The following is a 16,837-nucleotide window of genomic DNA, read 5'->3' as shown; positions in this document are numbered from 1 at the left end:
AGCGATGGAACATAGCAGCGCACCGGCCATGGCCTGTTCGATAGCGATTGAGGAGGGCCCAATCAGAACGTGCTAGATCAAAGCCGGGTTGATGCTTGCAGGGGTCTGTGATGAGGTGTTTGTTCTTTACCTCAGCTGACTGCCAACTCTGTTTGCAAGAGTCTGGAACAGAGAAGTTCAGTGTAGGCGTAGGGGACCAGATTGGGTGACGAGAAGTCAAGCGTTGGACAGGGTGGGCAAAGATATCCGCGTATATTGGCAGGTCCGGTAGAGCGTAGACGCGGGTTAAGCTGACATGGTGTAAAACTCCATGACCGAGGGAGTCGGGCGGTGGCCAAACGGGTTAGGCGCACGTGGCGCAAAGCACAAAGACCAGCAGAAGGATGCAGGTTCAAGCCCCTGGCACCCCACCTGCAGGGGAGTCCCTTCAAAGGCGGTGAAGCAGGTCTGCAGGTGTCTATCTTTCTCTCCCCCTCAGTCTTCCCCTCCTCTCTCCATTTCTCTCTGTCCTATCCAACAACGACAACATCAATAACCACAACAATGTTAAACAAGGGCAACAAAAGGGAAAACAAATAAATAAATAAATATTTTTTAAAAATAATAAAAAAATCGAGGGTTGGTGTAAGGATCCCAGTTCTAGCCCCGGCTCCCCAACTGCAGGGGGGTCACTTCACAAGCAATGAAGCAGGTCTGTGGTTTGAGCCCCCAGCTCCCCACCTGCAGAGGAGTCCCTTTCACAGGCAGTGAAGCAGGTCTGCAGGTGTCTGTCTGCTTCTCCCCATCTCTATCTTCCCCTCCTTTCTCCATTTCTCTCTGTCCTGTCAATGACAATGTCAATAACAACAATAATAATAACTGCAACAATGATAAAAAAAAAGGAAACAAAAAAGGAAAATAAATAAATAAATAAACTCACTCCATGCTGGGCTTTTGCTGCCAGCCTTTTAGTTTTCCTTTTAGAGAAGCCTATCCTAGATTTGTTGCTAGACAGAAAAATTACATTGACTAAACTTTTAATCTGAATTACCGAAGTCCCTTGCTGCGTGCATGGTAGCGCACGCAGCAAGCCTGGTGCCCAACATGAATTATGGAATGCAGAACAATTCATTGCATAGACAAGGAAGCAAGAAAGACCGCACTGGTTTTCAAGAGACAAAATTCTACACTGTGATGCTGGCATTAAAGAACAGATACCCACTGGTCTTAGAAGTTAATTGCATTCTGATAGTATCTACTCTTGGAGTAAAGGTTAGAGTCCTGATTAATCTGTATGGTGTCCAAGCAAGCCATTAGGAAGTTTTCTGCTGTGTTTAAAACCTCTCTAGGAAGTATATACAAAAATTCATGCATTCTTTTATTTGTAAGGTCATACATTTCACAGTAAAATCATGTTAGAGTGAGCATATGTGCTATTCCTAGTGCATGTAAATGTCAATGTCAAGGTGCCATTTTTGCACCTAGATCTAAGACAGTAAACCAGGACTCAAGATAAGACATTCTGGGAATTATGATTAGCCATCAAAATATGCCCCCTCCCCAGTTCCTCACAATTGCTGTGTTACTACCAGCTGGATCTCAAACTTATGTGGACTAGAGGGATAAACCAGACAAATTCTAGACCTTATTATTCACTTCAACACATATTTGTTGACCCTCACTGAGAATTGGTCATTATCCTGGATCCTGAAAGTACAGACCAACATAGGAAAAGTGAAGGGTAAGTATGGAAAGTGTCATATGACACCATCAAATAAATACATAAACAAAAGGAAGCAAGATCATCGCCTACAGACTAAATATGGTTGCCAGATGTGTTGTGCTTGGTTCACCCATTCTTTTAAAATAACTCTGAACCGACATTTTTTAATTGGCAACATTCATTTCTTTTAAGAAATTCAAGCTTCCAAACTCTCTTGACAAATCTGGCTACAATAAGCCAATGTTCTCACGGGACAACAATAGGCTATAACTCAACAGCAACCTCTCTCTTTGAATAAACCACGTCAGTCCAGTTGACTCCAGTCTCCAGAACTCCGTGATGTCCCTTAAAATACCTACATCTGATAGGGAGAGCATATTCATTTATCTCCCTATCAGATGTAAGGAGTTTGTGACAACTATTATAAAGAAATAGTTTTGGGGGGTTGGGCGGTGGCACAGTGGGTTAGGCGCACGTGGTGCAGCGCACAGGGACCAGCATAAAGATCCCAGTTCGAGCTCCCAGCTCCCCACCTGCAGGGGAGTCGCTTCACAGGCGGTGAAGCAGGTCTGCAGGTGTCTATCTTTCTCTCCCCCTCTCTCTGTCTTCCCCTCCTCTCTCCATTTCTTTCTGTCCTATCCAACAATGAACAACATTAACAATGGTAATAATAATAACCACAATGAGGCTACAACAACAAGGGCAACAAAAGGGGGAAAAAATGGCCTCCAGGAGCGGTGGATTCATGGTGCAGGCACAGAGCCCAGCAATAACCCTGGAGGGGAAAAAAAAAAAAGAAATAGTTTTGATGCTTGGTAGCCTATTATAACATAGATAAATTCTGGAATACCATACTTTCATATACAGGTAGTAGTGATATAGTTGATATACTCTCTGAATAGCAACACAGTTATGTATGTTAAGATCTAAATAGAAAATAGAATTCATGTTAACCAAAAGCTCTACTTCAAGACATTTATCCAAAGAAGATGTCTAGGGTTGAATAGATAGCTCAATGTGTATAGAAGAGGATTTGCATACCTGAGGCCCTAGTGGTTCCAGACTCAATCCTACACCAACATAATCCAGAGCTGAGCAGTGCTCTGGTCTCTTTCTCTTTCTTATAAAAGTAAATAAATAAGCCTATGGGAAATGGAGATTGGAGGGAAATAGAATGGAAGTTTACACAACAGACTCTCATGTCTGAGGCCTGGAGGGTTCCGGGCTCAATCCTTTGCACCATAAGTCAGAGCTGAACATTGCTCTGGGGGAAATAAAATTAAATAAAAATAAATAAATAAATAAGAAGTAAGAGAAAGTCTGAAGGAGTTTCCTAAAATATATGTATAAGGACATTCATCAATGTGTTGTGTAAAACAACCTAAATGTTCATCCTCAAGCATGGTTTAATATAGCACAACCAAAAACGGACTTCATTGCCAGTGAAACAGTAAAGTATTGCCATATTCAGTACAGGGGGAAAACCTGATATATTGTTATGCACAAAGAAAAACCTCACCAGCATGTATTATATAATCCAATTTTCACAAGAAAAAAACTACCAAGACCAGGAGAACAGCATAGTGGTTATGCAAAAGACTTCCATGCCTGAGTCTCCAAGGTCCCAAACTCAATACTTTGCACTACCATAATCCAGAGGTTGAGAGGTGGTCTAGCCTCTCTGTATCTTTCTTTCTGTAGCTTCCTCATTAAAAATATATACATAAATAAAAAATAAGATATTTTTAAAAAGAAAAAACTACCAAAATGTGTGTGTGTGTGTGTGTGTGTGTGTGTGTGTGTGTGTGTGTGTGTGTGTGTGTGTGAATGTCTGGCTAAAATGGAGAATTAGCACATATATTTCTATGAAATAAGATTATAGACAATGGGGCCAGCAAGACTGTTCACTTGGATAATGTACGTGCCTTGTCATACACATGACCCAAGTTCTAGCCTAGCCCCCACTGTACTGACAAAAGCATTGATTCTGGGGCATCTTTCCTTCTGTCTCTCTGTATTTTTTTTTAAAGAATTAATTTATTCATGAGAAAGATAGAAGGAGAGAAAGAATCATAAGTCACTCTGGTACATGTGCAGCAGAGATCGAACTCGGGACCTCATAGTTGAGAATCCAATGCTTCATCCACTGCACCACCTCCCGGACCACTGTCTCTCTGTATTTATCTCTTTCTATTTGGGAAAAGCTTGGAGAGGTGAAGCCTCAGGGACAATTTAAAAAATATATTATGGATATGCTTTCCATTCATATCACAATATTGTACACATTCTTTAAATGGGAGAAGAACTACATTTCACCAGGGAAAGTATAAGCTGTGGAAGCACAGACCAAAGTCACAAGATATTTATTTTACTTTACTGAGAGACAGAGACACCAAAAGCACTGTTCTTCTATGACTTATGGTGGTGCTGGGGATTGAACCCAGGACTTCAGAGCCTCAGACATGAAAGTCTTTTGCATAAGCTTTGTCCTGTCTCCTCAGCCCCACAAAACTATTTGAGGTTTTAAACTATTAGAAACTAAAATCTAAATGTGATTTTTACTAAACACACCCAGACAGAAAGGCACATAGACACACATGGTGTTCCAATACCAAAGAAAGCTCATTTTAACAACATGGTCTTGAGTTTTGAAGTCCTAACGAAGTAACAGACTTAAACACGCTGATAGTTGGAGGAGGAAATGAATATGCTCTCCCTATCAGATGTAAATTCTAACTCTGGGCCAAGAATCCAGGTGGTAAAATACTGATTCTATTTAAATCAATCCAGAGCAATGCCTTTCATGACCACATTACATAAGCAGTAGGCTCAATCACTGCACACATCTGGTCAGAATAGAGACCCTGTAAGACCTTCAACACAATTAATTCAATATTTTCTCTACAGTTCAAAATGCTATAACAACTGGCAGACAACCATCTTAAATCATCACAAAAAAGTCAGACATATGGCTAAGTATATTTAATATGCCTTAAAAATAAGCCATACATATTCTAGCCAACAAGATCTTAAGCAAGAATTTTATTTATTTATTTAAATGTTAGACCTACTCATTATCCTCAAATAATTCAATTTAAGAGATATTTCTTTTTTTTTAATTTTTTTTATTTAAGAAAGGATTAATTAACAAAACCATAGGGTAGGAGGGGTACAACTCCATACAATTCCCACCACCCAATCTCCATATCCCACCCCCTCCCCTGATAGCTTTCCCATTCTCTATCCCTCTGGGAGCATGGACCCAGGGTCATTGAGGGTTGCAGAAGGTAGAAGGTCTGGCTTCTGTAATTGCTTCTTCGCTGAACATGGGCGTTGACTGGTCGGTCCATACTCCCAGTCTGCCTTAAGAGATATTTCTTAAGTAGCCACAAAGGACAGAGATTTTACAAGAAGACAAAGAAGACACAAAGCAGGGATGCTGTCTGCAAAAAAAAAAAAAAAAAAAAAAAAAAAGGAGGGGGGAATAAATGTTATTATGACTTTATTTTTTTTTCTAGAGAAAATAAGCCATAGTACTAGAAGTTTCTTTCAACACAGTGGGGGCCAGACTCGAGCCTGGTTGCACTCATGACAAAGCAGCACACTATCCAAATGGGCGATGTTGCCAGCTCATTATGGTGACTCTTGAAACCACGGTGTGTCAGATAAAAAGGCGAGGACAGGGGGCCCTGCGGTGGTGCACCAAGTTAAGCGCACATAGCTAGGAGGAAGGAGCTGGACAAGGATCTGGGTGTGGGTCCCTGGCTCCCCACCTGCAGAGGGGAAGCTTCACATGCGGTGCAGCAGGTCTGCAGGTGTCTATCTCTCTCCCTCTGTCTCTCTCTCCTCCCTCAATTTCTCTGTCCTGTCCACTAAAATGGAAAAAATGGCCACCAGGAGCAATGGATTCCTAGTGCTGGCACATTCACAAGAGTTGGAGGGAGGAGTCAATCAAGGAAAACAATATAATGTGACAGATTCACCTGAAATCATGTAGCAACATTCTCTGTGTTCTGGCCAAGAAAACAGGGATCCATCTTTCATTTTGAGGCCTATCTGCAATGATGTCGCCAGCCGTGTAGTACTGTAAGGGGGGACAACAGCACAACCTACAAAAGCTTCATTCACACTGAAGTTCACAATACTGGACAATGAAGACTCCCAACCATAGCATCCACACATTTCTCAGATGGAAATCTAGAAAAGGAATTTTAAAAGTGAGCTTGAATTTCTCTTATGTCTGCTATGTAGGAATCGGGATAAATTACTTCAACTCTCTAATTTTCTCATGACTGCAATGAGAATGAGATGCACCTACAGGGGCAAAACTTTAATCCGGGTCTCAAGGATATGTCATGAGCGCAATAAGTATTACTTGTGAGTATTAGAGTACTACTTCTAAGTCAGATTCCCAGTCTCAACCACAAAGCTATAGCTCAGAGCAGGACTTTCCCAATCTCAGTTTTATTATTTGGAGCTACAAACGATTCTCTTGTGGGAACATAGTGTATACTTAGCAGTATCCCTAGCTTCTATTCCTTAAGTGTCAGTAGCACTCTTCCATCGTGAGCTTTAACTATCAAGATTATTTCCAGGGGCCCAGGAGGCACTCACCTGGTAGAACACACACTTTACTATGTACAAGGACCTAGCTTTGAGGCTCCAGTCACCACATAGGAGCACCTGCATGGGGGATGCTTCACAAGTAGCAGAGCAGTACTGTGGGGTCTCCCCTTCATCCTCTGTTTCTCTCTCCCTCTCTATTTTATAAAAACTAATGATAATGGCTATGCAAAGAGATTCTCATGTCTAAGGCTCCATAGTCCCAGGTTCAATCCTCTGGCAACACCATAAGCCAGTGCTCTGGTTAAAAAAAAAAAAAAAAAAGAGTCCACCAGGAGTAGTGGAATGGTGTAGGCACAGAGCCTCAATGATATATTATGTACCTATGTATCTATATTTGCAGACATTGCCAAATATGTAGGGTCTGGGGATATGGGGGGATTCCCCTGGACTAAGAACCAATGGTTTTGAGGAATTCACTCATGGATCTCCATTTTCACCTACCACAGCTTTTAGTTAGTATTTTGGCAAGTGCCACTCATACACAAACCGGAATAGTAAATATGTCACACATGTTTTATTACTAAACTATGGATAAATGTTATCTCCTCATTTTCAACTGGAGAGAACTGAGGCTCTAGGGAGTTAATATGCAGGTGGTCACTCTGCTGGGACATGCGTCCTCGACTTCAACCAGTCTGACTCCAAAAATTTAGAACAATACTCCTCATTGCCTTCATAGTCATCGTTCCTAATATGGGTGCCCAGACAGAACGCCAAGAAGTGCAGAAGACATTCAGTGTCAAATTCTCAGTGATCACTCCTGCAGGTACTGGCCTGCCCAAAGACTCCAGGAAATAGGGAGCAGACTCATGCTCCCTGACCACCTTACCTGAGAGCCGGGTGACAGTCATTAGAATCACAAGTGACAGTGAGGGAAAAATTCAGGTGGGTCAGATCTCCACCAAAGCAACGTTAAAAAAATTTTTTTTTCTGACTTATTTGAACTAATCCAGTCGCAACATAAAAACACCTCATTTGAATTATGCAGGAGTTGTTTGTTTATTTGTGGTTTTTTTTTTTGTTTTTGAGAAGCTCTCCAGGGAACTGTACCACAATCCAGGTACCACAATCTCCATCTCAAAAGATTCTTTCTCTCCCACATGCTTTCATATTCAGAACCAAAAACAAAAACAAAATCCCAGAAACCAACCTTTTAAATTTTTGGCCTCCAGGGTTATCACTGGAGCTTAGTGCTATCACTATGAATCCACTGATCCTGGCACACTTTTATTGAAGAGGATGGAGAGAAACTGAACCTGGATCCTTGCGCCTAGTACTGTGTGTACTTAACCCTGTGCACCATTGCCTGGCCTCCAGAAATCAATGTTTTTTGAGTACCCACTAAGAGTCAGACAAGACCATGAGTTTGACTTTAACCTCACTTTCTTTCTCTATTAACCCTAGGAATTAGATGAAATGGATATCATTTATTATCCCTATTTTCAGAGGAGGAAATCTCAACACAAAGAAGTGAACTATTTCACCCTGAGTCATCAAATACCAAATGGAAAAGGTTTAATTTAAATCCACATTGGCCTGAGTCCAAAACTAAAATCTATAGCACATCAACAAATTGATATTTGTGGGTTATCTCAGGAGTAACACTGCAGCACTGTTAGCACTATACATAACAATAATTTTGAAACATGGCTTAGAATCAGGACATAATCATCTTTTAATTGCACCATTATGCCACTGTCCATAAAGAGAGCTTAAGTCTTGTCTCATAATGGGTTAAAAGATTAGCCTTACTGCAGAAAACATAACTGTGCACCATTAAAGGTGCTCACAGTTACCTCTGTCAGCAATAATGGAAGAGTTGACACCTTAGCCAGAGGAATATAATTCTCTGTCATACTCAGGGATGGTAACAGAAAATGTCCGTACACACATCTGACAGTGCCTGGAAGAAACTCTCTCATAGTCCAGGTGAGAGAGTAAGAAGTATGAGAGTTTGCAAAGTTCCCTGAAACCTAGCACAGTGTTGCTGCCATAAATGAAATAGATCAACAACATTTGTTGTCTTCAAGAATATTCCCAGATCAATCTGTTAATCTCTATTAAGCCCCAATTCAATATTATTAAATTCACTGTGATCCAAAACTTTCAGAGATTTTTCAAAGTTAGTTTGCAAAAGACTTGTTTTAGTTCTAAACTTGGCACTGGCCATTCAACAAATAATTGAACACCAAGCACTATTCTTGGTCGTGGGGATGCAAAGAACAGGACCAACAAAATCACTGTCCAACTGGAGCTTATATTCTAGGAAAGAAAAATGAAGGGACTTACTTATTTTGAAATTATTTACATACTATGAAATTATTTACATACTATGGAGTAAAATAAAGCAACAGAACAGGAAATGACAAGTAGCAAAGGAGTTGTGGTGTCAAATAATGTGATCAAAGGAGGCATCACTGAAAAGGTAGTATTTATGAACAATATGGTGTATATGAGAGAACAATTTCAAGAAGAATTTCAGATGCCTGGGTGAGGGTTAGTAAGCCCATGGACTGGGAGACAAACCAGCTGACTTGAGTCAAATTGTGGGTGACCTTAAGAGTCACTATAAGGAGTCTGACTCCTACTCTAAGAGAATGACTACAGGACTGATTATTTAATTACTTGGCTACAAGAGATTCCTATTTAATCATAAAAGACCTTGCTCAAGTCACATTTTCTAATTTTGCTATATGCCTTCAGAACAGCTGACATTCATAATACAATCAACCCTCTACTAATATGCTTTAGTTTATAAAACAGAAGTCTAAAATGGCAGGTGTACCCTTGACCTCCACGGGGATTCAGATGTAGAAGGAAAACACCAAGACAAATTCACTAGAAATACTACATTGACACAGATATCCATAGGGGCACAGCAGCAAAGTTTTAGTGTTTACGAGGGAGTTTTTCAAGGTTATAGATCTCATATACGAACTGCATAAAGACTGACAGAAAGGCAATAACCTACTTTTTAGGATGTGAATGTCAGGACTTAAAGGAACTTGACAGCCTTTATTCTCAATGTATACAAAATCAGTATATCCTATTACACACATCTACAAACTCAAGGAAGAGACCTCTAATGTCAGAAACTAGTGCTTTGTATTAAATAACCATAGTTTATAAAGCAACATCTTTCGTGTAAACCCTGTGGTAAGGAGATGTCAGAATGTTTTCTCTTGTAAACCACTTAATTCCTCTTGGTGGATTCATCAATTCTGCCATCTGAAACTAGCTGGGTAATGAATGCCAACAAATGTAGTGAGCCAACTGTATAGCACAGCACCTTAAGGTCAAGTAATCTATTTTTAAATAACACAGCCATTGGCATAGGGTGGTCACCGGAAACAATGGACAAGTTGGCATGCTTGAATTACTTCTTGTAAAAGTTGTGGAATGTTCCACCATGTAACTTAAAAATAACCTTTGGAATGCCTGAGGCCCTGAAGTCCCAGGTTCAATCCCCTGTACCACCATAAGCCAGAGCTAAACAGTGCTCTGTTAAAAAATAGACAAATAAATAACCTTTGGAGAGTAATCTTCTGGCACCATGAACAAAGAGGTAACTTGCCAGATATGACAACACTGGCTGGCAGAGTTTGTTCCAGAATCCAGGTGCCTCATTTGATGTCATATTCTCTGTCTATACCCTTGGGCAATGTTTCTCAAAACTAAGCACTGAAATCACCTGAGGGCTTGTGAAAAGCACCCTTTGGGCTCCACCACCATTAGTTTTTGCATCAGTAGGCCTGGGATAAGGCACTGGAATTTGTTTATTTTACAAGCACCAAAATGACACTAATGCCACTGGTCCAGGGATACTACTGTGAGAACCACTCACCCTGGAATTAGGAGAATGGGTTTTAAAAGACAACATGGCTGAGTTCTAGCTCTACTATCACTTATATGATCAATGGAAAAGTGACTCAAACTTGCAGGACCTCAGTTTTTAACATCTAAATCTAGTGGTGGGGGGCTGGAGTTGGAGGAGAAAGCATAATGTTTATGTAAAGAGCTTTCGTGCCAGATGCTCCCGAGGTCCCAGGGTCAATCCCCAGTACCACCATAAGCTAGAGCTGAGCAGTGCTTTGGTCTTTTTCTGTATCTCTCACTCTTCTTTCTCATTAAAATAAAATATTTAAATCTGGTAGTAGCGATTAAAGAACTAAATGCCAGTAAAAACACTACAGGGTCTACCTAACACATTCTAAGGCATATACTTCATAAATACTAAAATACAAAGTGTCCTTAATTATTTTTTTTCTTTTCCCACATACTACAATGGCTAAAATCCAAAATACATACTAGATTAAAGGTTGGCAAAGAACAGGATGCAACTTAAACATTTAAAACAGCTCTTTACATAATAGCCAAACATGATACCTAGTCCAATGCTCACTGACAAATAAAAAAGATAAGCTGATACAGATATACACACACATACACACAAACATACATACACACAGCGGAGTGGAATACTACTCAACAACAATGAAGAACAATGAGAAACAGAATGACACAAAATATTTTGTGAAGTGAAAAAAAAATCTGGAATAAAAGAGTACAATCTGCATTATTTAACCTATATGAAGTTCATTCAGAAAGAGACAAAAAACTAATCTGTGGTAATAGAAAGCAAACAAACAGGGGCCAGGCAGTGGCACACCCAGCCCAGCCCCTAAAACATTACAGGAGATGAGGTGCTGACTCACAAAAATGGTCTCTATCTTGATTTGCATTAAAATTAATATGGGTATATATATATATTTGTCAAAATTAACAAATTATATACTTAAGATCTATGCATGTTACTATTAGTATATGTTTTAAAAGTATCTGTATGTTCCACATAAACATATTTTATATAATATGCATATGTGAATTTTCTTAGGCACTCTGTGGCAAAAGACTGTCTCCTCCACTTAAATGAACCAACTCCAACCTAGATCTATTTAGCTTGATTCCCTCACAATTCAGTTCTGCTTCACATAATACCATTTGCTATAGACTATTTTGGTCTGTGCATCTTTCCAGAGAACTACCATGAGACAGAAATGGCAGAATTTTCTCCCACAAGAAGACCATGACATTTTTATACATACAGCACCCACAGTGACCCATATCCCTGGGAGTGGCTAGCACAGAGTGCAGACAACACAAAAATCACATTTTCCATTACTTTATGTCAACTATGAGCCTACCTAACAAGATTAAAACACAGTAATAAAAAGATATAGTAAGAACAATTATGTCATATAATTTAAATGTAAGTATAATTTAAATAGTCTTAATACAATTTTGACCAAAGACAGGTGAATTATTTCCTTATGCCACCTTAACTAGAATGAAGAGGTTAGAAGCTAGCTGTGTCCATGAAATTCATACAAGAAAGTAGCTTTCAGATTGTAAAATCCCAGGTCATTTGAGTATCCCATCCAGATAGTCATTCTTTCTCATTACAGAGAGAACATAGGAATTTACCCACACATAAACCTCCTATGAACATTCCTGTGCACCACATGAAATGGCTCTGCTTGAAGGGAAACAGCATCTGGAAACCCCACTTTTTTGCTAACCCAGAGGCATCATATTCTAGATCCATTTGACTATCTGGTCAATCTCTTAAATTCCTCTATGAAGTAACCCTGGGACAATGCCTCTATCTCTTTGATAACTGGTGGAAGGAGGTGGTCCAAACACTTACAATATTTTGCACACTGAAAACTAATCCCCTAGGACTCAGACTCAACAGAAAGGGCACTTGATTGGCACGTGCCCCTGCCTGCCCTTCCTTTAGTTTTTCTCTCCAAAATGTCACTGAACAACATGCAGTTGTTCCTACCAGGTGCCTTGACAAGCCATAAGGATCCCAGTTCGAACCCCTGGCTCCCCACCTGCAGGAGGTCGCTTCACAAGTGGTGAAGCAGGTCTGCAGGTGTCTTTCTCTCTCCCTCTATGTCTTCCCCTCCTCTCTCCATTTCTCTCTGAACTATCCAACAACAACGACGACAACAATAATAACTACAACAATAAAACAAGGGTAACAAAAGGGAATAAATAAATATTTATTTTTTAAAAAAAGTGTTTTCTCTACAGCTCTATCAAATAAAAATAATACAGATACTGGCATTAAGTTTATAACCCAGACTTTTGACACTAAAAGCTAGACTTAGACGCAAATAACTTCCCAATTTCAATGTAACAATACTAGCTAATATTACTGAACACTGATTATGAGCCAGGACCTACTCTGTCCGTACAGTTCCATGTATCAGCTTATACAATAATCATAAAGAAGTCAGTTTACAGATCAGGACTCATTCTCAGGTGAGGCTGGGTGATGGATGTAAAGCAAAGCTTTGAAAGATGTGCAAAGAATGATTCACAATCCCTTCACTCACTGAATTTGCCACCTTTAAAGTAAGAGAAAAAAAAATCTGGGAATTGGGCGGTAGCACAGCAGGTTAAGCGCACATGGTACAAGGTTCAAGCCCCGGCTCCCCACCTGCAGGGAGTCACTTCACAGGCGCTGAAGAAGGTCTCCAGGTGTCTATCTTTCCCTCCCTCTCTGTCTTCCCCTCCTCTCTCCTTCTTCTCTGTCCTATCTAACAACGACATCAACAACAATAATAACTACAACAACAATGAAAAACAAAGGCAATAAAAGGGAAAATAAATTTTAAAAAAACCTTAGAATTTATAAATTAAAAAAAAAATCAGTGGTTCAGGAGGTGGTGCAGTGCATAAGGCATTGGACTCTCAAGCATGAGGTCCTGAGTTCAATCCCCGGCAGCACATGTACCAGAATGATGTCTGGTTCTTTCTCTCTACTATCATTTCTCATGAATAAATAACATCTTTAAAAATAAATAAATAAATCTACAAAGTACACATTTAGGGGAACCCAGAGACACAAAGATTTGTTTTTCTTAAATTACATATATATAATCTTTTATTATCTTTATTTATTGGATAGAGACAGCCAGAAATTGGGAGGGTAGGGGGAGATAGAGAGGGAGAGAGAAAAAGAGATACCTGAAGCAGTGCTTCAACACTTGCAAAGTTTTCCCCCTGCAGGTGGGGACTAGAGGCTCGAACCAGGGTCCTTGCGCATTGTAACATGTGCGGTCAACCAGTTATACCACTAGCTGGCACTCATGTGTGCTCAATCAGGCATACCACCACCCAGTACCTATATTTAATTTTTTAATTATCTTTATTTATTTATTGGATAAAGAGCCAAAAACTGAGAGGAAGAAGAGATAAGGAGAGAGACACCTGCAGTGCTGTTTCACTACAAATATTTCCTGTATAGGTGGGGAAGGGGACTCTAACTGGGAGCCTTGAACTTTGTAATATGTGCACTGTTAACCACCTGGCTCCAAGATTTGTTTTTCTGGACAAGATACTAGTGGGTTTCTTCTTCTTCTTCTTCTTCTTTTTTTCCAGGGTTATCACTAGGGCTCTGTGCGATACTATGAATCCACTGCTCCTGAAGGCTATTTTTTTCATTTTCTTGAATAGGACAGAGAAACAGAGAGAGGAAGGGGAGATAGAGAGGGAGAGAGAAAGACACCTGCAGGTCTGCTTCACCATTCCTGAAGTTTCCCCCTGCAGGTGAGAAGCAAGGCTCGAACTCAGATTCTTGTGCAGGTCCTTGTACTTAAGTGGGTGGGCCACCGCCAACCCCCTCCCTCCCTAGTGGGCTTCTTGGAGTAGGTGTCCAAGTGAAAGATGAGGACATAAATAGAGGGAGTTTCCCCCTAAATGTCAGTTCATTTCCGAAAGCTAACAAACAGCACAACCCCTCCTCCTGCCCCCTTCCTCAATTTCATCTGGAGCAGGCCTGTTTCCAGAAAGGACCAACCCAGCCCAGCCCAGCCCAGCCCTCCTTTCCTTAGACACATTCCTCCAGCTGCTGCTTACCCTTCCAGACCAGCAAAGACATATGGGAGCCTTTCACCACGCTCAACTTTGCTACCTCCTTTAGTGCCTTCCTGAGGGGATGGGAGGGGACGAGACTTGTGCCTCTCTTGGCCTTCTGCCTGCACCAAGATGAAATGGATGAGATCTCCCGATCCTCCACTCCCCAGCCTCTAACTTCCAGCCAGGAAACCGCTCTATGCAATGGCCATCACTCTGCTCAATAAGTATCAGAAGAGGAATTCCTTTCCCCTCCCTCCTTACAAGTCAACCATTCCACTCTCCAGGGACCCTCCCCACCACCTTTAATTGCTTAAAGATTCAGACCCTCACTTTGGGTGTCTATGTGACCTTGGGCAAGTAACTTAACCTGGTTTCCTTATCTGCAAGATAGCGTTTATTTATTACAAGATGTCGCTGTCAGAAATGTGAATCCTAAGGAGACGGTGCAAATGAAATAGTTTCACAAAGTCCGGTGCTTGGTAAAGCTAACAATGAAGAGTTATCATTATTTATGAAGGTGTTGGTGTGGTTGGTGAGGCTGGTGGAACCTTGGGTTGGATTCCATCTGGATTCTCTCCTCTCCCCCAGCCCCTCAGGCCCGAGGCTGGGCTGCTAGGAGGAGGCTCCTGCTGTGTCACCCAGCTCTGAGGATAATGCAGGATGTTCAGGCCGCTGGCTCAGGGGCAACCAGGTGGTCATACCGACCTGGAAGGGTGCGGGGAGAAGCCCACTTTCAGAAGGAGGTGAGTCCAGTAACCCTATACCCACTTCTCATCCATGCCCATTCTCCAGGTCTCCAGACTAGAAGCAGAGGGAGGGGTAGGAGTGGGGGAAGTGGCATCAGTCCTCCAAGGAGCCAGGAAAGCGTTTTTTCTGCACTCCTGCCTCAGTTCCCCAACTTCCCTTCCGCGCAGCACTTGGTGACTGAGATAACAGGTTGGCCAAAAAAAAAAAAAAAAAAAAAAAAGCCTAGGAAACCTCTCTCGGTTTCCCTGAGCAAACCCAGCCCCTTCAGCTCCACACAGGTGAGCAGACACCCACCACCTCACAGTCATTGTGCATTTCACGACCATAGAGTGCACGGCCTCAACTTCTCCTCGAGGTTGCTCTCGGAGAGGGAAAGCGGGAAACCAAGCTGGAAAGGGGGTACCCTGCAGGCCGCTCCCCTTTTCTGGGGGCGCCTCCCCGAGGTGCGTCCAGTCTTACCTTGTCTGACGGCTTTGAAGGTGACGGCCTCCTTGCAGCTGTCGATGACTCCCAGCACGTCATAGCGGGGCAAGCCGGACACCCGGATCCCCTGCACCTCCAAAAGCAGCTCCCCTTCGCCCAGCTTGGGGCCCTCGCCACCACCGGGAAGCCCCGCCGCCTCCGCCGCCGCCACGGCTCCAACATACGGAAACTCCCCGTTCTCCGCGCCCCCCAGCACCGTCACCCCCAGCTCGCCCAGGGGTCCCCGCTTCACAGTGCATTCGTGAACCTTGCTAGTCCAGTGGTTCTTCCTCTGGATCACTTTCGACATGATGAGTTACACCCCCTTTGCCCTCCCCCCTCCCTAAAAATAAAAAACAATAATAATAAAGTGAGAGACAGGTGTCCCCCACAGCATAAAGCCCCAGAGCTCCGCTGGATCATGGGAGAGGCATCGCTCTCCCAAACAACGCAACGGGAGAGAGAAACTTGGCAGCCTCACTCCTCTGCACACACTCGCGCACTCAAGCCATCATAAAACAAACTTTCTGGGTTTCTCCGCGAGCCCTGCGCCGGCGACCTGGAGCTTTGTTTGCATTCCGGTGCTTCCCGGTCCACGTTCCGGAGCCTGGCCGTGCTCTCTGGGACCAGAGTCCACTCTGCTCCACTTGGGTTATTTTTGTGTTCTTCCCCCACACACACACACCACCACCACCGCCACCTTCTTTCCTTTCTTTCTTGCCTCTTGGAAATGTGCTGTCTCCTCTTTGCCTCCCGCTCCTCGCTGGCGGGCTGTTGCTGCGGGTGAAGGAAGCCCTTCCAGTCAGTTGCCGGGAGCCCTGGAGACGCGGTTAGCAGAGCCCGGCTCCGGGGAGGACGGGAGGGAAGTGCCTGCGGCCCCTTTAAGCAGATACAAAGGCTGGGCTTGTTTTGTTACAGTTCATTCTATTCCGCGCCGCGAAGCGCAGCGGCCGGCTAGAGGAGCCGCGCGCGCATGCGCCCGGAGGCCAGCTGCCGGCCCGCCCAGGCCCTCCTTCCAGATGAGAGAGCTTGCTGTGTGCTTCCCGTTGGGTCCTAAAGCCGGCTTTCATGGAAGGCCACTTGCCCCACTAAGACCCTCTTAATTCTACTTTATTTTCTTTCATTGTTTTCGACTCAACACATCCCTTGGAGGCAGGGTGGGCGCACACGTGTTTTGCGTCCAGTTTTTGAAGCTTTGGAAAGGGCATTGCAAAACCTTTCCAAACAGGTGGGGGTTGGGGAAGCTGACACACTCACCCTCGCGCTCATATTCACGCGCGCGCGCGCGCGCACACACACACACACACACACACACACGCACGCACACACCCGCGCGGGCCTCGGAGCCTTCTTCTGGCCGCCTTCGATCAG

The 16,837-nt window shown here is 42.8% G+C and overlaps 1 protein-coding gene across 27 annotated transcripts in view; it reads right to left on the bottom strand.

Annotated features, from left to right (window-relative positions):
* MAGI1 (membrane associated guanylate kinase, WW and PDZ domain containing 1) overlaps nt 1–16,436 on the bottom strand; it is a 721,510-nt gene extending 705,074 nt beyond the window's left edge. For 9 of the 27 annotated variants that reach the window (XM_060202935.1, XM_060202937.1, XM_060202938.1 and 6 more), the window contains exon 1: nt 15,464–16,432. In XM_060202935.1, the coding sequence (XP_060058918.1) occupies nt 15,464–15,776 (313 nt within the window). In that variant the 5' untranslated portion in view covers nt 15,777–16,432. Of the gene's footprint in view, nt 1–15,463 lie in introns of all 27 variants that reach the window. The other 18 variants (XM_060202946.1, XM_060202948.1, XM_060202949.1 and 15 more) reach the window with 5 other exon arrangements.
* Nucleotides 16,437–16,837: the final 401 nt, after the last annotated feature.

This window comes from Erinaceus europaeus, chromosome 12, assembly GCF_950295315.1.
Source record: "Erinaceus europaeus chromosome 12, mEriEur2.1, whole genome shotgun sequence".
Taxonomy (NCBI): domain Eukaryota; kingdom Metazoa; phylum Chordata; class Mammalia; order Eulipotyphla; family Erinaceidae; genus Erinaceus; species Erinaceus europaeus.
This window is presented reverse-complemented; position numbering and strand designations above follow the sequence as displayed.